We start from the raw sequence: 20,441 nt of genomic DNA on the forward strand, positions 1-20,441 counted from the left end.
TGAGCGGTATGTTCATGGAGTCTGGCAGGTAGTGAGACCAGCAGTCACTGAGCTCAAACTCCAGAGTGTGTATTTTCAGAGCAGTGGGCTTTTGTTTTCAGGATAACAGGCTTAATTTTACATTGAGAGACAACTGACAGTTATAAACAACTGATTAATTTACAGTGTAGGACCCCATCATTGTTGTTGTCAATTTAAAATGTGTTCATCTTGCATTCTTGCAGTGTTCCTGCAGCCCGCAGCAGGGGAACAACTCCTCTCAGCCAGAGACAGTATATTAAAGAGATTTTCAACCTATTTAATATACAGTCTGTGCTTACAACTCACTGTTTGAACTGCGGTGATCGTTTTTGGACACACACACACGTTATATAGTGCTCCTTTAAAGCACAGCTCCTGTGATTTCAATGCAGAATCAATTTAGGATATAATAATTAGTCATACAGGGAGAAATCCACTGTGGTAGAGTCAGAGTTATGTTCTTTTCCCCATCAGCACAGCCTCAGTGGACCACAATGCAATGCAACCACAAGACATGTTCTGAGTTAACTCTCATGTTTTCTTTACCACATGTTCAGACACTGAGCTGTTGCTGTATCACCTTCATGTTCATGGAGGGGTAACAGGATAGGGCTGCTGATGGGAAATCATGGTGTGTGTGTGTGTGTGTGTGTGTGTGTGTGTGTGTGTGTGTGTGTGTGTGTGTGTGTGTGTGTGTGCGTGCGCGCGCACATTGTGTGCGGGAGTTTGGTGAATATTTGTGGTCAAAAGCACGTATGCACCAAGGTTCAGGACTCAGTGGTAGACTGTCTGTCTCCCCGACTGTCAGTGCTCACAGTCTGGTCATGATGAACGAGTGGAGTAAAAATCAATATGCCAGTCTGTCTGATGGTGTTTGGAATTAAATATAACACAGAAACAAGAGATCTGATTTATTTTCAACAAATCTTCGGATGATTAAAAAAAACTTTACAAGTGGAGGTCAGTGGTGTTTTAAATGACTAATAACTTCCACATAAGAGAAGTGTTGACCAGTTATGTAAACTGGTCATTCTTATGGTTTGTATATTCTCATGTTCCCTACATGCACACATTCCTAGAGGTCTTAGTGACAGAAGCTTAGCTGGAGATTATGCCGGCCCTGAGATGGTGTGCCCTGCGTATGTCCGCATACCCTTATCTATCTGTGTGTGCACATTTTGTCATGTTTATGTTGCATATTTGATTCTAGTGTAGGTGGTTTCAAATGAAAAGATGCAAAAGATTTTCCAGTGCACAGAGACAGAATCTGCGGTGCAGAAAGTATTTAATGTGGAAATCTTTCTGTGCCTGTGTTGATGTCAAATAGCTGCACTTTTATCCAACAGTGCTAGAGTTTGACATTTGAGGAAGGTTTTTTGTATAAGCTCCAAAAAGAAGCTTCTGAGGTTTGTTTTTCTGAGATTCAAGTGAAGTTCCCGACTAACATGATGTTAGCTGCACAGCCTGCTAATCAGATTGCTGTAAATAAAGATAGGAAATATTTTTCTTATTTTATTTCTTTATGATTCACTTTAATCGCACATGTATTGTGATATTTTCCATTTCGTCAAAAGGTACACTTAATACCTTTTATTAAATTCTATCAATGTTACAGGCTACTATTGTGGTTCCATATTTAAAAGTCTTCACGACATTATATGAGTCTGGACAGATGGGTGGATGTAAAGCACAATACACCTCTCCCTCCTAATGTGATCAGTAAAGGGAAGAAACCATGTAATTTAGCCATTTTTTAAAGCAAGAAGGGGAAAGTTGATTTCCACTCTCTCAGGATAACCATTTTTGCTGTGACCACAAACCAAACATCAGGGGAAGAGTCAAAGCATAGTTGGAGCCGTACTATATCACAAAAAAAGCCATCAGGGATTAGCTGTCTGCTTTATATGTCACTGTACAAATGATGTTAAATGTCAGCTCAGAAACTCTTCAGCTTTGGGCAAGGCCAGAAAAGACAGCGGCGGGTCCCATCTCCATCTGCACTTATCACACGTAGCAGAGACCGAAGGAAAGATTCTGTTCAGCTTGGTCTCGGAAAAGTGCAGCCGAGGGATAACTTAAAAAAAGAGCATTTCTGTTTGAACTTCTGTCCAACATATGCCAGTTATATCAGATAGTCTGCACTACTGTGGAGTTTTCTTGTAAACAGACAAAGTTATGTTTACATACAAACATACATTTAGTTTTTTTTCCCACCAAAGAGCATTGTGTTTATCCCTTAGGGTTAACAAATATATTAAATGCATTTCCTTTCTCATAAAAGATTTGCATTACTATTTTTTAAAATTTGCAGATACTTTATTTGTATCTGCTAAAACTCCTCTTCTTGCCAAACTTCTTCTGTTGCACTGCTTTGTTTCTTGGCACATTACTGCCACAGGTTTGATCAATGAATCAGTGCTTGTTCATCCTTGGGCACAAGATCAGTGGAATGTAACAGAGTACATTTAGTCAGGTGCTGTACTTAATTACTAATTTGTGGAGCTTGTGCTTTACTTGAGTATTTCTAGTCTATGCTACTTTGTACTTCTACTCCACATTTTGGAAGCTAATATTGTACTTTTTACAAAACTTAATTTATTTCATCAGTTTTAGTAACTTGCAGCTTTGCAGAGTCAGATTATTAATGCAGTGCATTTTTTATGGAGTAAGCTATGCAGCAGTACTTGAAATGATGCCCCACCCTTACCATCTACTACTAGTGATGCTTGTATATTAACACATAATGACTAGTTTTGGCACTTAAAGTATATTTTGATGCTTAATACTTTTGTACTTTTACTTAAGTACAATTTGAATGCAGGACTTTTACTTGTATCAGAGTATTTCTACACTGTGGTATTCCTACTTTTACTTGTACTTTCAGTACTTCTTCCACCACTGCAAAAGATGCACATAAAACAGGGAGTCACTAATGAGAACAATGCATCAAAGCACAACAGTGCAAGTGGTATCTTTAAAGGGACAGTTCACTCCAAAATCAAAAATACAGATTTTTCCCCTGGCCTGTAGTGCTGTTTATCTATTTAGATTGTTTTAGTGCGAGTTTCAGGGTTTTAAAGATATCGGCCAAAGAGATGTCTACATTCTTTCCAATGTAATAGGACTAAATGGCACTGGAATACATTTGTTTTATTTTGGGGGAATTTTTTTCCTTTATTTAATAGGGACAGCTGAAGATATGACAGAAAAGGGGGTAGAGAGAAAGAGGATGACACGCAGCAAATGGGCCACAGGTGGGAGTCAAACAGGCGGCCACTGCAGAGGACTAATAGCCTCGGTATGAGCTACAGGGGCCCCCAGAAATTTCATTTGAAAAATTCAAAAACAGGGTCTTTTCAGAAATTATGACCCATTTACTAAAGATAGTCTACAGACCTTGTGAGCAATTTCGTATAGATACATATAATTACAGTAGATTCTGAAGAAGTTCTGGTAGATTCTACCTTAGAAAGAAAATAGTTCCCACATGAAACCTGCTCACAACAAGGTCTGTGGATTATTTTGAGTGACCAGGTCATGATTTTTATTTTTTTTATTTTGAACTTTGAGCGACACAGGATTAGTGCCATGCAGTTCCATTATATTTGAGAGAAGACAGAAACCTCCACCGGCAAAATTCTGCAGCTCACACCCAGTATAGATGGATAGATAACACTACAGGCCTGAGGGAAAAATAGTTTTGCTTTTGGGCTGAACTGTCCCTTTAAAGCCCCCCCCCCCTTCACCGAAAAGTGCGCCTTGCTTATAATGCTTCACATGCATGTTTGAACTTCACTGTGCAGAATGATGTATGAGCAGAGTCTAACATTAGGACGCTGTTTTCACATTAATCTGCTGTGGGGGGGGAAGTTTATCTGTGCTCACTGTAAGTCAGAGCTTAAGACATATATGTACAAGCATGATTCAGTTACATCACAACTATAAGCCAAGTGTGATGTGAAAACTTGAGACCTCCCGCTCACACATACTCTGAAAATTAACTTTTCAGTGACAGAGGAGTTATCTTGTGTCCTGCAGTTGAACTTTTGAGATTAAAAATATGTTCATATTCAAAGATTCAGGATTATGTTTATGAAAGAAAAGAGAGAGTGTGCAGGCATTCTTCTGCTTATAAGAATGTTTAAAGGGATAAATGGGCACTTTGTATGTGAATGTGTAGTCAGGGATCATGGTAAATGTTGAAGCAGTAAATTCCTCAGTGTTGCTATACTGAGTAGAAAAGCTGAGTTCCCCTTCTGCAAAATCTCTTGTTCTTCTGGCACCAGTGATGTCACAGTGCTGTAGCTCGTGTTCAGGAAGAACTACAGGCTGTTTCAGCTTGGATTTCTAGTCTCTGTCTCTGGGTAACTATTGGAGGTAGGGGTTGAGGAGTATTTTTGTCACCTAACACTATGTCTTTGCCAGCAACTTTAATAATTAATATATACAGTATATAAGGTTAGGGTTGTGTGTTGTTTGGATTCTAACAATTCTGATTCTACTTATCGATTTCAGTTCTTAATGATTCTCGATTCCGATTCTTGGAGGGGGCTGTGTCTAAACAGGTCACATGCTTATTTCACTTTAATTAGAAGCTATGTTGATAATTGTCAGATTCAAAGATGTGCTGCTTTTCCTTATTTGCCTATATGCAGAAACTAGTGCAAGTGACATATGCAGGTATCAGTAAACAAATTGGAAGCTTTGTTAGTAATTCCCTTGGAATCGCAAGTTTTCTGATTGGTTCTAATTGGAACTGGTTCTCGATGTTTTTTCCAAAAGGCTGTGGTAAAACTTTGATCTATCTCTGATCTATTACACTGGAAAAAATGAGAGTGCAGCACTGCCTGTCAAGTAAAATTCGATTGATTTGAATGATATCAGCAGCCTGTAGCACTGCAGCTTCGTGTTTTGTTGGAACCTCTTTAAACACCTTTGCATGAAGACGTGTAGAAGGATTTTTAAGGTCTAAATAATCCGATTATTTCTGGTTCCTTTGATACCTGTGAATGTTTCTATTGATGAGCAGGTCTATGCTCACTTTGTTGTTCAGCCAAAAGAGTCTGACTTGAGAATCAGACACAATCAGTCAAATTTAGTCCGACACCAAAGTGGGATCAGGCAGCAGCAGTCTAATTATCCTCTTATGTGTGTGTGTGTGTGTGTGTGTCTGTGTCTGTGTCTGTGTCTGTGTCTGTGTGTGTGTGTGTGTGTGTGTGTGTGTGTGTGGCCTTCAGTCTGTCTGATTCATTTGCTGTTCTTATAAATCTGAAAACCACATAAGGCTGGAGATACTGAGGGAAAACGCCTAACGGGAGCTTTTCATATACATCACAGCAGAGCAGCAGCGCCTCGATCCTAAAGGCCCCTGTGATTCTCTCACGGTTACTTTCCCCTGTATTTGATCATTAATCACGTGATCTTTTGAATATTAAAATTTATGTTAATGTCCCCTCTGAGGAGTGAGATCAGGTCCACAGGTATCAGGCTCCTTGTTATCATCATAATGACTGCTTGAGATCTGAGGATGGAATTATTTCTGGTTCAGGTGTTGAACTCTGGAAACCTGTCCCACAGATAGTCGTATCTCTCTTTGAATTGGGACTCACTGAGGCACACAGTCAACAAATGTGCTGTTTGTGAGCAACGACGACAATGAACGATTCAGTGCGCTTCACCAGGCTGAACAGATGAACTATACAAGGAGATCGAGCCATTGATGAGAGATTTTCTGCAGCTTTTTATACGTTCCCCTCAATCAACCAAATATTTCACATGAGAACGGCCACAAGTCATTTTATATGAGCAAAACCTTTGTTGAATTTAAAAAACAATGCTACTGTTGCCTGACTTTTCCTAAAAATGTCTGGGTTTTTTTGTCAAACAGAAAAATGCTGCTGTGAATATATGCACTCATCTCAGTTTACTATATTGGATGGCATATCACTTCACTCTCTTAATGGGGTATTTAACATGGGAGATTATAGAGTTCGGAATTCAAACGGTCAAAAGGTACTGCAGTTCTTGTAATTTTCGAAATCTGGCACTACATGTATGAAACTGTGAAAATGTCAGCTGAATACATGGAATTGTGAGCAGGGAAAGCGCCTGTATTTAAACCTTCATAATACCCGCATGCTGTGGTATCCTGACAACCAAACATTCCCCTTCAGGGATCAATTAATCACATTGTCCGTTCTGTCATTTTTATCTGTCCACAGCTATGCAGTGATAGCTTACGGCTGTGCGGAGTGTCCCAAGCTGAGCTGTGGTCGAGATGGATGTGACACGGAGTTCTGCTACCACTGTCGGCAGCTGTGGCACCCCAACCAGACGTGTGACCAGGCCCGGCGCCAGCGGGCCCGCCACACGTCAGGTGGCAATGATGCCTCCACCCTGTACGTCTTCAATGAAGAACCCGGAGCAGGTGAGACCTTCTTTCTTGTCTTTCTTCTGAACGTAGAAATCAGTGTTTTTTTTGAGGTGATCACGAGTACTTAATAAATTGCTGAGCGTGTGGTCAGCCCTGACTCACTGACTCTGTTGTTGAAGATGCAGAGGAGATCAAAGCGTGCCCTCGCTGTGGTGCCTACATCATGAAGACCAATGATGGCAGCTGTAACCGTATGAACTGCACTGTGTGTGCCTGTCAGTTCTGCTGGCTGTGTATGCAGGAGATCACCGACGTGCACTACCTCAGGTACTCACAAACACATTAAAACACCAAAACAAATGCCAACGTCTAACAAAACCATGCAATTTTATTTACATGTGGAACAGACTGACAATTTTGCCTGGACACGCTCTCTTTTCTTTCTTTTCTTTGCAATTCACAACCTCACTGCTAAATACCACTAAATCATACACACTGGTCCTTTAAATGTGAGGTTTTGCTGTGTCTGTCTGGTTGTAAATTGATCATATTTCAGTTTTGGGCAAGGTAAAATTGGTAAAATAATTTTGATCATGAAACTAATCAGTCCTACAATGAACCATCTTGGTATTTGGGACATATACAGTGAGAGTACTGCACAAAAACATAAGCGAAAGAGCAGCAGAATTTGATCCTAGTCTCACAGCAGCATGAGGTGAGAAAATGCTTGGTGGCACCAGTCCAACTCTGGCAAATGTTAGACACTGAACCATTTCAGCTCTTCCCAAAGGACAAACACCAGCTTCACTAACAATAGTACACCTGTGTTCACACCTTTACTCCATTTGTACACTTTAAAGCAATACCCAGTCAGGGAGTCACTGCTGACTTGTCATCAATTAATCAGCTCTATCTGCCTCCATATTTCCATGCGGCAGAATATGTAACCCAAGCTACAAGACTAGCTAGAAAATGATCTTTCTGCTGGCCAAGATCCTTTTATAACCACAGCGTATGAAAGGTGTAGATATGTATGAACTTTTCATGTATTGATCATTTTCATGTCTTGGGTTCTTTTGCCTGACGCATGTGTTGATGCATGCGTCAGATGAGAGAGGCAGTTTTTGTCTGGCTGCATGAGCCGCATTGACTTTTCACACCTTTTCTCCGCCTCCCCTAGTCCCTGTCAGTCTTTCATGCTGCAAATTACAATGAACGTCCTGTAGAAGGGCAAAGCTTTTAGCATCTCACTGCAAAACTGCCAGTTCTGAGCAACAGAGCACAGCCTTAATATCTCACAGTAATTCACCCCTCTCAGGCTTTTAGAACCTCAAAGTGACATTTGCTGCTGGGATACAAGCGAACGCTTTGAGAAACAGCTTCGCCCTGAGGTGGTATTTGTGTTGCTTATTTTGTCACTGCTGTTCCTACAAGTTAATTGCTGCTTCATTAAGACCTAACAGCATTAGTCAGTGTTGCACTGCTTTCTCTGACAGTTAGAATTACATCACAACACCAAAGGCTGGTACTAAAATAAAGAAGCAGTTTGTTCCTGATGTCATAGAAAGAGACAGAGAATTAAATCCTCATAAAAAGGCTTAAATCACCTGACTTTTTCATTTGTTTAACAGCAGTGTGTAAGACAAATGAGTGTGTGAATGGTAGCTGTAAATGACGGTGATTTAAGTCTAAAATGATAAATGCAGATGAGGTCATCAGTTTGGGTAATGATGTAATGACAGCAATGAGGCAGACAGTTAATGCTGTCATGTTGTCCCGACAGTACTCGTTTATTTTATGTGGTTATTAAAAAATAATCATTCAAAATTGTATTATGTTTGTGTCTGAGTTGGATGTGGCTTCATGAAAGAAAGTTCATGTCCTTCATGATGATGGTAATACTTTTGTCATCATAGCAACAGATGATTTTGAGTGTGTCTTTCGGAGCGTACACGTACTGACTGTGTAGATTTTAAGAATGAAGTCCGGATAAAACCGAAAACAGAAGGGTCTATCTGAGGCCTCTCAGACTACATGACCCACCCACTGAGATAACTTCCTGGTTTAACGTACTCGAACCCAAACTTCGATCCTTTCTAAACCTACCCAGCACTTTTTGTGGATAAAACCAATCAAGCAGTTTTTGTGGCTAAAGCTAACACATTTATGTGGCTAAAACTAACCAAGTAGTGTTTGTGGCTAAATCTGACCAAGCAGGCCTAGGTTTGAGGTTAGAGCTAACAAGTCTATTCAAGTAGTTTTTGTAGCTAATGATAAGTAATTTTTGTGGCTCAAACTACCCAAGTACTATTTGTGGCTAGTAATTAGTTTTTGTGGCTAAAGGTAACCTAGTAGTTTTGGTGGCTAAATTATAGACATAGACACTAGAACAAGAGGGGTCATTGTCGCTCAACCTTGTTGCCAGTTTTTCCCAGTGGCCACTCGTGGTCTTGCAGTGAAAATTTGACGCATAAAGCATTTTCCCCCATAGGCCACCATTATAAAAGAGACATCTGTAAAACTGTTGACAGGACACATTGAACTGCAAACAAAGTCGGCTATGACTCTTTCTATTATGATTTTTTTATCCGTGGAGTTTTTATACTTGTAAAATTTACCTTGAGCAGGAAAAAAATAATTTCAAAATCTGTGTGGGTGTGTTCTGTATAACTATGTACCCACAGACATTAGCACTAAAAATAGTTCTATTAGTTTGGAGGTACTTGGTCATAAAGCAAAGTATGCGAACAAATTCAATTTTTGACCTGATGACGGCACTAGATAAAAATGAAGGTGATCAATAAGGTGATGAGATTTTATCCTCTGTGGATGTTGAATATCTGTAGCAAATTTTACTGCAGTCCACCCAATAGTTGTCAAGATATTTAACTGAAAACCAAAAATGTCTGTCTCAGGTTGGAGCTATGATGAAAGTCTGATGATCATCAAAGTCAGTAGGGTTCCTCCTCAGGGGCTCATGAATGTACAAAACGTCATGGCAGTCCATCCAGTAGTTTTCATGACAGAAGGAGACGGCCGCTCATAGAGCTCATGTTTTAATGTGAACCATTTACTGTCTGAATAATAATACTTTGAACTCCCGTCTGATCTGTTTTGTTGTGTCTCCTGCGTGTCTCAGTCCTTCAGGATGTACATTCTGGGGGAAGAAGCCATGGTCTCAAACCCGCAAGGTTCTGTGGCAGGTGGGCATGTTGCTCGGAGCACCGGTGGTCATCTCTCTTATAGCAGGCATTGCCATCCCAGTCATCATTGTGGGCATACCAATCTACATGGGTCGCAAGGTACAGCGCAGTCAGTAAACCCTGTGTCATGTCAAATAACTAGTTACTTTGTTAGTGTCAGGTTGAGTTAATGTGACAGCAAAGACAGCCCAAATGTGTACTTAATATTCATTAAATGTGAATATTTTCATCTGTCTGTATTTATTTAGAGCTCTGTGATAACTTGCACCGGTTTCACAGGCTGTTTTATTAGTGGACATGAATTAGTGACAGGAATAAGTGGTTGCTTAGACTGAGAACAACAACAAGGGATAAATGAAATTTCCATTATCTAATCAATGTTTTATTTATTACCTTCCAGGTCCATGGTCGCTGTAAGAAAAACAATATCTCAGGAAGTAAGCACTACTTGACTGTGGCGAGTGGGGTGATGATGTCAGTGTTTGTGTCGCCGGTCATAGCAGCTGTCACTGTGGGTAAGAAGCAAACGACAACGTGACCACCTCCTGTCCTGCACACAGAGAGGAGGAACTGAAGCATAAAGTGAGCTTGTTTTTGCAGAACTAATTGTGAATTTCTTGTAGAAGTTGATTTAAAGAAAGGTGATAAAATCGCCACAATATCCTGAAACAAAGTAGTGTGTCAGACACCGTAGAGATTTGCTAATTTAAATGATAATAAAGCTGCAGTTTTATCAACATTTCTAGTATCTGAGGGCAGTATTTATTTGGATCAAAAAGTCATTATAGATAAAGATGATCCAAATGGGTTTAAGCAGCACACTGGCTGCTGGCTTTGGAGTGTCCCTGATAATCCCCCCCATAAAAATGAGTAAGGATCAACAAGAGAGACAAATCTTTTCACATGCTAAGCACACGATTCTAAACCTAAAGAAATATGAAGAAATATAAAGAATACTGTTTTCTTGCTGAGAGTTGGAGAAGAAAATTGATACCACCCTCAGGTATACGCTAAATATGATGCAACAGAGAATAACAAGGTGACTTAGCTTTGCACGAGAAAACAGATTTTCTTTCACATACTTGTATTTTAAAAAGAAGTTGGATGGACAATTTAATATTCCACAGCTCTGATGGAACCAAATCTAACTGACATCACTATTACACCAAAACAAAGAACAGTTCTGACTTCTCAAATGTTCTTCTTTTTTGTAGTTAATGAAAACACTTACATACATACATACATACATACATACATGTGAAAAACAATTTAAAACAACAGTCATTTTTTCCACTTTTTTACGTACCATGATACTCACACACTTCCAGCTGCTATCTGAGGCAGCTGGTGCGTGCACTCTGAAATCATAATGGGATAAATAGTTATTTTTCTCTCGCTGAAAAACCAGTGACAAACTGCCAGAACCAAGCCAGAGAGTTTACAGTAATTTGAATAATGTATTTTGAAACAGTCAATAATAGCTAATAATAGCTTAACTGTCTGTTTCATTACTTTATATTCATGTAATAAATATACAAATGTCAATTAAATGGTAATCTGCATGAACAATAAACAAAAACAAACAAAAAACACACTTATAATACTCATTTGCTTGCAGTGATCAATTTGACCCGAACAGACTGGTCACTGTAAGTTTCCACTATAGTATAATAGCCAATATTTATATTATTTGATATGAAGGTTTTTTATTTCTGTCCATGGCAACACTGTTGCTATGGACGCAGTTCTTGTCATGGTCTCTCGAGGAGTTTTAACATCACTTTTAGATATGCAGAATAATTTTAAAATTAATATTTTGTGTTAAATTATTTTAGTTTATTTAAGTAACAACACAATCGGCAGGATAATGTGAAGTGACCAGGTCATTATTGTTAAATAAACACCTACAGGATGATGCAAGACCCCTCGGGGTTCTGCATCACCCTGTCTGGGCTTATTTTGCAATAATGACCTGCTTACTGTACATTATACTTTAATAATTTCATTATCGAAAAATACTAACCAATAATATGAATTTCCCGTTTTCTGACAATGATTTATCAGCCCTTATACTTATTGTGCATCCATATGTCAAACTGTTCCTTTAATAAAATCATGAGTAAGAGATGTCTGCAAACATATCATTTGATGTCCTTACCACACACACACACACACACACACACACACACACACACACACACACACACACACACACACACACACACAGTGCAAAGCAGCATATTGGTGACTCATGCCACTTCCTGCTGTAGGTAACCTCCACGGCTGTTACAGGAATCCTTAAGGCTTCAGCAGCCTCTCAGCTTCCCTCTGCAGTATCACAACCATCAGTGTACCACACACTGACAGGCCCTCCCTCTGCACACACACACACACACACACACACACACACACACACACACACACACACACACACACACACACACACACACACACACTAAGACGCATTTAGCTGCACTGTACTCTTCAGCCTCACCTCCTACCCCTGCATATCCACCCTGCTGCTTGCATCCCTGTCTCATTTTTCTCTCTGTGTTTTCACTCCCTCTCTGCCGTATGTTTTATCATATCTGTTCGGTTTTCTGCCCTCATTGTGCTACAAATGATATTTTGTTTCTCATATTTCAGTCACGGCTCCCTGTCTTGTTGTTTCTCTTTTTGACTCACTCTCTCACACACACGCACACACACACGAACAGCCTCTCGCGTTCACTCCTCTCTTTCTGTGTGGCTGGCAGGCTCATCCTCTTGCCCTGGTTTCACCCTGTTGCTGAGTCAATAGCGTCCCAGTTTTCCCGCTGTGTTAATGATGTCCCTTTGTTTAGTCGGCACTCTGCTTTGTGTTCCCGAATTCCTATCTCAATCACAGGTTGCATAATCATACAGCACAGGGAGGCTGCTGCACATCGAGTTTGGGGGCTTGTTGAAAGTACTTTTGTGAAGGTTATGAAGGAGAGTGGAAATACAGTGGGCTTTGCTAGAGTAAATATGCACTGCACACTCTCTTATTTTGACTTTATATTAGATGGATTATCCATAGCGAACACTTCATTTACTACTTTATTGTTTTGTCAAAATTCTAAGAAAATAAAACAGATTAACTAATAATAATAATAATAATAATAACCAAACTTTGAAATAACTATGTAAATTCAGTCATTTCTTGCATCAAACAGGTTGCTGTTTTGCTTTGCTAAATACATATTTTCATAAAATTTTAATTATTAAGGAAATGTCCTGGAAAACAAAGCAGCACCACTTGGAACACAAAACATAGATATTTCAAAACATACATCACAGACCTGCAATGAATTAGATAAAATATGAAGACAATAATCAAGCTTCACAAAGCACATGAGAGCAAAGGGATGAAATAAGAATAATAAAATAACAGCAATAATTATACCATTACATGTCATGTCAAAACAGATATGCAGTAGATAAAAATGATTAGAATTAAAAACATAACATAGAATAGGAGATACAAGTTCCTGGAGCGCAGGCAATAGTTCCCAGCATTATTTAGAAAAACAAAATTGCATAAATATGGAGGTTAAGATACCAAGAATACCTTCATAAATCAGTGTGCTTCAGCAACTTTGTTGTGTGTGTAGTCCACAGTGAAGCAGGAGGGGCTCCCCCCTGTGTTTGTTTTGGGTAATGTCAAGTCATGTCAGTTTTAAACAGAAGTTTTCTCAGGGCATTGCAGTAATATGATGATAAATAAAGCAGTTTAAAGGGGAAGTTCATCTAAAAAAAAAACCAAAAAAAAAACATATGTAGCGATATCTGTTCCTCTAGACTTTTATTTTACTTACTTATTTTATTTAGGAACCCCATTAGTTATTACTGCAGTGACAACTACTTTTTCTGGGGTCCACACAAAAGACTAGAAATTCAAACATGACACAAAATCAGTACAAAATATCAACAAAGCAAAATAAAAATAAACAAAATCAAATTAGTTTTGGAGATATTAGCTGTCGAGATGTAAAACATAATGGTACTAAATTGCGATCAGCTTGTAGTGCTTGAAGTGCCAAAAATTATATTTGAAAGACTTAACAGCAATGTCTCTCCTGACCTGGTCACTCAACATAATCCATAGACTTAATTGTAAGCAGTTTCATTAGCAACTATTTTCTTTCTACAGTAGACAGAAAGAAGAAAGGAAGCAGTTCCTACTCACACCAAAACAATCATGATGGATTACTGGCACAACAGGCCAGGGGAATGAAAGTATGTATTTTTGGGTGAACTGCCCATTTAAAGGCGTATTCCATGAATTTAACATGTCTTAAACTCAAAACATAAAAGTGCATGTATTAGTCAGAATGATCAAGCCTGCAAAATCAGCTGTGGCTCTGTGGAACAGCTTTGTTAAGTCCGATGAATTTACTGAAGTTGCCTCACTTGATTTGGGCTAGGAGACTAAATTGACACAGAAACAGAAAGGTCTACCAAAAGACGATATTCTGTTGCATTAAGGGAAGTCTAGTATTTTTGAAGCCTAACCTTGTGAGCCTCCCAACTTCACTGAAGTTCATTTTTTCCCCTATAACTGTGCATCTTTTTTCTTTAATGCCAAAAATAACACCAAAATCCATTCATTCAGGAACTGGTGCATTTTTCTGGGGCCTCTGTGTGGTGCTGTTACAATGAATCATGCATACTGTATTTATTATATGCTAATGTTTTGCAAAGGTCATAGGTTATAAGCTTATTTTTATGCAATGATTGCAGCTTATTAAGTCATTAAAATATATTGTGGCACTAACTCTAGAAAATAACTATGAGAACCACATTATGAATTGGTTTCTCGTACTTTTCTGTTGTCCTACAGGTGTCGGGGTGCCGCTAATGCTGACGTATGTCTATGGGGTCGTGCCCATGTCACTCTGTAGGAATGGTTGGTGTCGACCGCAGAGTGAGCCCCCTGAAACACACAAAATCCAGTTGGAAGACTTAGCCAGCTGTGAGTACAGAGTTTAAAGGAATAGTTTTGCATTCTGGGACGTATGTTTATTTGCTTTTTTTCTTGAGAAAATCACTAACCATAGAGTTGAAGCCAGGTGGCAATAGGGCTTTTTCAAAGCAGCCATACTGTAATGAAATAGTAGAGAAGACACAGATGTTATCAGTGGTATTAACTAAGTTTGTGTTCCATTTAGTCAAACAGAGTCCGTGTGCTGTTATTGTGCATAATGCTCACTAAATGGACACTAAACTACACTTAATTAGTATCATTGGTAAGACTTGCATTTATCCTACAATTACATATCAATATGGTTGCGGCCTTTTGGTTTAGCATGAAGACTGGAAGCACAGGGAACCAGCTTGCCTGGCTCTGTCTAAAGTTCACAAAGCCAGCAGCTCTAAAGCTCAGTAATTAGTATGTTGGAGCTCGTTTTGTTTTATCTGTACACAAACAGTAATATAAAAAGGCCAAGCTGTGGTTTTATGTGGCGTCCAGTGCTAGAAATATTTCTTGATGAGCATCAGCCAGGCACAGTAAATTCCCGTAGTCTAGACTCGTTGCTTGGCAGTGACAACAAGACCCAAGAAAGTAACTGTTAGTATTTGTACTGGTTCAAACAAACAAAATTCAGTGCAGTTTTCAGTAAGCTTTAGAGGTGCTAGTTGTTGGTGAGAGCCAGACTTGCTGTTTTTTTGTATGCTGAGCCAAGCCAATAATCTCCTGGGCTTTATATAATAAACAAAACAGGAAAGCACATAAGCATTTATGCCAAATTATGGAGCTATTCCTTTAATAACAACTGTGTAGTTAACTTAAATTAAGGGCTCTTAAATGGATACTTAGGATTATTTGAAGTGGGGTTACTTCACTTCTACTTATCCATACTTAGTGTATTACCTACTGTAGATGGCGGTTGACATGTCCCCAATTTGTGGAAACAGAAGTCTGGGTACAGGAAGCTAAGCAATGTTCTGCTGTGGACATGGTCAACAGCAAAATGGATTTAAGTGACCCACCTAAAAAAAACAAGATATCAGTGTGTGCTATATTTTGAATATCTTCGCCGTTTTACCTTGCTGTCAGACAGCCTTTTCTGTGGAGAAACTGCTGTTATACAAGCCAAATATTGCTCTCTGCAAACCAACCAAACTCCACTGGTGGAATCAGTCATTTTATCTTGCAGAACCCAGCAGCTGCTGGTCTACCACTGCCTCCATCGGTTAGTTTGTTGGAAAGGTTAATTCTGTTTCTCTGAATCAGACAATAACATGAACAAACTAACAGATCAACGCAGCGGTAGACCAGCAACTCTGGTGTGCAATAGGAGATTGGAGTATAAGGTACACTTAAACTGGTATTTTTTAAGTGTTTAAATATGTTTGGTGCTGATCCTGTCCACAGCTGTACATTGCTTAGCTTCTTTGCCAGTAGTTCTCTCTACTAGTTCTCCAGACAGGGGCCATGTTGACCACCATCAACTGTAGGTAATACACTGAGTATCAATAAGTACCTCATACAACCCCACTTCAAATAATCAGAACTGTCCCTTTAAGTCTGCATGAGCACTAGTTGAAATGTAATTTTTGCTCCAAAGCACGGCCTGATCTGATGAAGTTTCAACTTCTCTTATAGATCTTCTATTCTCTCATGTAGTCAGTGACCACTGGACGGGTCAGAACAACCTGCCACTCAGCGACACCAGCGTCCAGGAAGTCAGAGTCAGTGTACAGGAAGTGGGCGTCCTCCCCAGTACGAGCACGACCACGCCCCCGGAGCTAGATAGCTATGAGGAATTGGATGAAGCCACAAAACACCATGGATACACCCAGCAGGACAGCCAATCAGACTGCAAGGTTGTTATTGTGCCTGACAGCAAGCTCGATGACACACAAGCGCTTCCTTTGAGGTAAAGGTTGCCTCTTTCTCTCTTCTTTCCTCTTTCTAATCTTCTCCTTATATTTTGTGCATAGTTTGAAACTATTAAAAGCTAATTGTCCACAATGTGGTATTCACCACTGGCTATTTTTGCCTTATGTCATCCTTTTTGGTACTAGCTAGCTGCTAGCTTACATTGCTGTCAGTTCAGTGATGTCCCATTATTTGGACAGTGGGTCAAAGGTTGTGTTGTAGGCATTCAATAAAAAAAATCCTGGTTGCTGATTGGGCTTGATATTATTAGCTGATTTAAATGTTAAAAATACTGTACAATAATTTACAGGTTAAAAAAAGTTCTCACTCTCTACTGCCTACAATTAGGGAAAATCTGTCAATTTATATAGCACCACCATCAGGTCAAAAAACTAAGATGGTGAACATGCATCAGCATTAGCAATGTCATTTTGAGCATGTTTGCATTTAGCTCAAAGCAACACGACATTAGAAAGCTGCTATCATAACTGTAGACTCTTGTACTGTAATTGTTTTTTGGAAACCTAATAGATAGCACCTTAGTTTAACCACATAACTCTCAAGTCAGACACATTTTGATTGCCTGGCACCTTTGCATTGATTTCTTTATGTGTTTCTACTGTCACCATAGGGAAGGGACCAATATTGAGGTCCGTGTGGAAATCGAGACCCATCCCAGAGGCGGTCGCCAGTCCAGCCTAAGTAGCATCCTGTCTAGCCGAAGCTTGTCAGTGGAGTCCCTGGGACACTCGCAGTCCCAGTTCCAAGACTACCTGTGTGCCTCAGAACTGGAAGACAGACAAGAGGGGGGAGGAGGAGAAGGAAAGGAGCAGGAGGGAAGAGAGAAACCAGGAGGAGCAGGAGCAGGATACGAAGGGACAGTTTACCCAGTCTTTGAAGTAGATGGTGTACGAGGTCCTCTGATGCAGGCTTTGTACTTGGTTGAAGATTAGTCAGGTTTTATGGAAATAAACAAATCCGTGAGCCAACGTGTCACCAGACTGACCTGAAAATTGTTGTCCAAGGCCACCTCCTGCTTCTAAGACAGGCCCTCCCACCAGTTGCCTTCTAGCTCCAGCCTCTTAACGAAGACACGGGTTTAGAGAGAGCATATGAGAGAGTGTGAGAGTGTGTGTATGAAACAAATAGCATGAGACTATGACATAAAATTTTGGAGGGGTATAAACTTCAAAGCAGACAGGATAGCATACATCAATGAATCCAAAACAGAAGTGGCTGAGAGCATGTTAGCTGACTAGTTCAGTCTGTTTTTTTTTTCTATGTTGTCCTTTCTGAAAGAGACTACCTTACTCCCCTGACTCTTCGTCTGGCTGTCATCTTATACTTCTTTTAGTGACCTCACCTCCCTCCTCCCACTCCCTTTACAAATAATGAGACCCTCACGAGCATGATCTGTTTCATGGGGGATTAAGAATCTTAGCAACCGTCGTGTCACCGAGTTAATATCAAGCCCAGCTGCAAGATGGTAGGGGGGATTTTTTTTCCCCCAAAAAGACAATGTCTCCAGAATTTTAAGATGCAGTGGTCATGCCCACAGACTATAAAATAATAAGTGGATGGAGCCGCTGTGACATCACCTATTGGTTTGTGGGTTTTGAAGCCGCTTTGGCATTATAGGGGTTGCCATCTTGGGTTTTTGCAACCAGAGCATACACTGCACCAACAAGAGCATGGAACTGGTGGGTGATGCACTGTGACTTGGGTGGTGCTTGTCTGTTAGGCAGGAATTAATAGCGGCCTGCCTGGTTGTAATCTCTCTTGTATTACAGCTAAACAGCACACTAAACTATGTTTTGAAAAACATTTAAAGCAAGAAATAGGTAATGCAGTAACAGAATCTTGAACCATAATTGATCGACACTGCCTAAATTAACAGTTTGAGCTGCATTTTGGGAGGCTCCGTTGGTAACTGGAAACGGGGTTGCAATCTTTCTCATTTTACAGTTAAACAGTGCACTAAATTAGGTTTCTGAAAGCATTTTAAGCAAGAAATCAGCAATTTTGTAACAAAATATTGACCCATATGTGATCAATATTGTCTAGTTTGACAGTTTGATCAGTTTCATGAATGTCTTGCTAATCACATAGTAGCCCCACCCTAAAGCATAGCCTGTTTTATTGTCTGTTTTACGCAAAATGGCACCCTAATTAGCAAAATAAACATCATGCTGTTTTGAGAAGATGTGAAACTAGCAATTAAGACCATAAGCTCATTAGGAAACTGTCTACTGAGGTCATGTCAATTGAGAAGTAGGGTCATTTTGTCACAAGAGGTTTTTTTTGCAACAAGCAAAGTTGCCCCCTGCTGGCCATAAGAAAGAATGGCTGAACATTTGGCTTCACTTGGAAACTACATCCACTTATTCTACTGTCTGTGGTCACACCTGAATTGGGCTACCTGAAACAAACAACGCATGCTTCACTGTTCGATTACTCTTTTGTGAAAGAAGTCCAGTTGAGAATGATTGAAAATGACATCTGAAAACTGTAACCGTTGTTCTTTATTGGAGTAAAAAGTGCTCTGTGATATTATGGCAGTGGTTGAATTGACCGGAGGGCTTATGAATACCACTAATTATAATTATTCATCTCAAATCCACAGTCTTCCATGGAAGCAGACAAGGGGCAATGTCACTTTTGCATTATTTTAGTGCAGCTTTTAGCCTTGAAGAGGCTACTTCCTTTCAAACATGGGAGGGCGACATTGCTTTAGTTTGTAAAAATGCTCATCCTAATGCAGATACTTTTGTGCATTAGTGAAAACAACATGGCAGCAAAACCTTTTTGAAGAGTCTTAAATTTTAAAAGTAGCTGCATGATTCTACTACTTGCTGTGTATCCAGGATAACACATGAATACACACACACACACACACATAGATCCACACATGCACACTCACACACACTCACACAGTAAAGTGTAGCTGCAGTCCTGTGCGCTGCTGAGAGCATTAAATATAAACTAAAGACCCTCTCAAATGATCACAGAGCACCAAAATTACAACAGCAGCATGCCACCTCAGGCTAAACTCTAATAACCCCTTCTAGATGATTTATGCGAAATACATGACTATACGTGCTCTGCTTCGCTTCCTGAGTGTGAAATAATTGTGAGAGATGAACTCGGACATGACATGATAACCTGTGCTGGGTTGTGGAGAGAAATTAAATAAAGATTTCACCATGAAGGACACAATGCATGTTTTGTATCTGTTACAAACTGATTCATCATCAGTGAAAGTTCAAGTGGAGAGTTGGTCCCTGTTTCCTAATATGACGCATGTGGACAAATGGAAGAAATGGGTGGGACTGTTCTTTTACGGTCAAGGGGGAGACAGAGAGAAAAGGGTACAGTTACAAATTTGTTTGCTTCTTCGGCACCATGGATTTATCAATACACAGCAGTTAAGCTACTGATATTTCAGAGCCATGGTCGGGGCCAAACAGTCTAACTTGCATGAACTTTCAAACAACCTCTCTGGAGAGGGGAGGTGGAAAGTTACCAAGGGGGATGCATTTTGGTTGTTTTGTTAACAAGGGGAATGGCGCCCCCCCCCCCCCCCCCCCCCAAATAGCCTACAGCTTCACATTAGAAGTACAGACTGGAACCTGACAGGTTATGATAATCATCTTAGATAAGTGGTTCCCAAACATTTGGCTTGTGACTTTTTAAATCTCCTCTTGTAAGTGGCTGTAAGTCTAGTTCAACACGTTTCTTTTATGTTATTTGAATATTTTTCCAAAGTGATATGATCCAGAAAAAAAACAAAGAGGAAAGTCTGAAAAGATAAATTTGTGTAGCTTTTCTCTCCTGTTAATCATCATGTGACCCTTTGTGGGTGCCCTGACCACCAGGTTGGGAACCACCGCCATGGTTTACCAGGTCATCAGGATGCCCATAATTCTTCATTTATTGATTT

General features: G+C 39.8%; 1 protein-coding gene across 3 annotated transcripts in view; it reads left to right on the plus strand.

Moving 5' to 3' along the window:
* LOC146314286 (E3 ubiquitin-protein ligase RNF19A) overlaps positions 1-18,433 on the plus strand; it is a 35,742-nt gene extending 17,309 nt beyond the window's left edge. Inside the window, exons 4-10 of one of the 3 annotated variants that reach the window (XM_084737968.1) lie at positions 6,243-6,448; positions 6,574-6,721; positions 9,534-9,696; positions 9,998-10,112; positions 14,459-14,590; positions 16,226-16,499; positions 17,133-18,433. In XM_084737968.1, coding sequence (XP_084594094.1) covers positions 6,243-6,448; positions 6,574-6,721; positions 9,534-9,696; positions 9,998-10,112; positions 14,459-14,590; positions 16,226-16,499; positions 17,133-17,454 — 1,360 coding nt within the window. In that variant the 3' untranslated portion in view covers positions 17,455-18,433. The remainder of the gene's footprint in view (positions 1-6,242; positions 6,449-6,573; positions 6,722-9,533; positions 9,697-9,997; positions 10,113-14,458; positions 14,591-16,225; positions 16,500-17,132) is intronic. The other 2 variants (XM_084737970.1, XM_084737969.1) reach the window with 2 other exon arrangements.
* The last annotated feature ends 2,008 nt before the right edge of the window (positions 18,434-20,441 follow it).

This window comes from Lutjanus erythropterus, chromosome 15 (assembly GCF_056507025.1).
Source record: "Lutjanus erythropterus isolate fLutEry1 chromosome 15, fLutEry1.hap2, whole genome shotgun sequence".
NCBI classification, from domain to species: Eukaryota; Metazoa; Chordata; class Actinopteri; order Lutjaniformes; family Lutjanidae; genus Lutjanus; species Lutjanus erythropterus.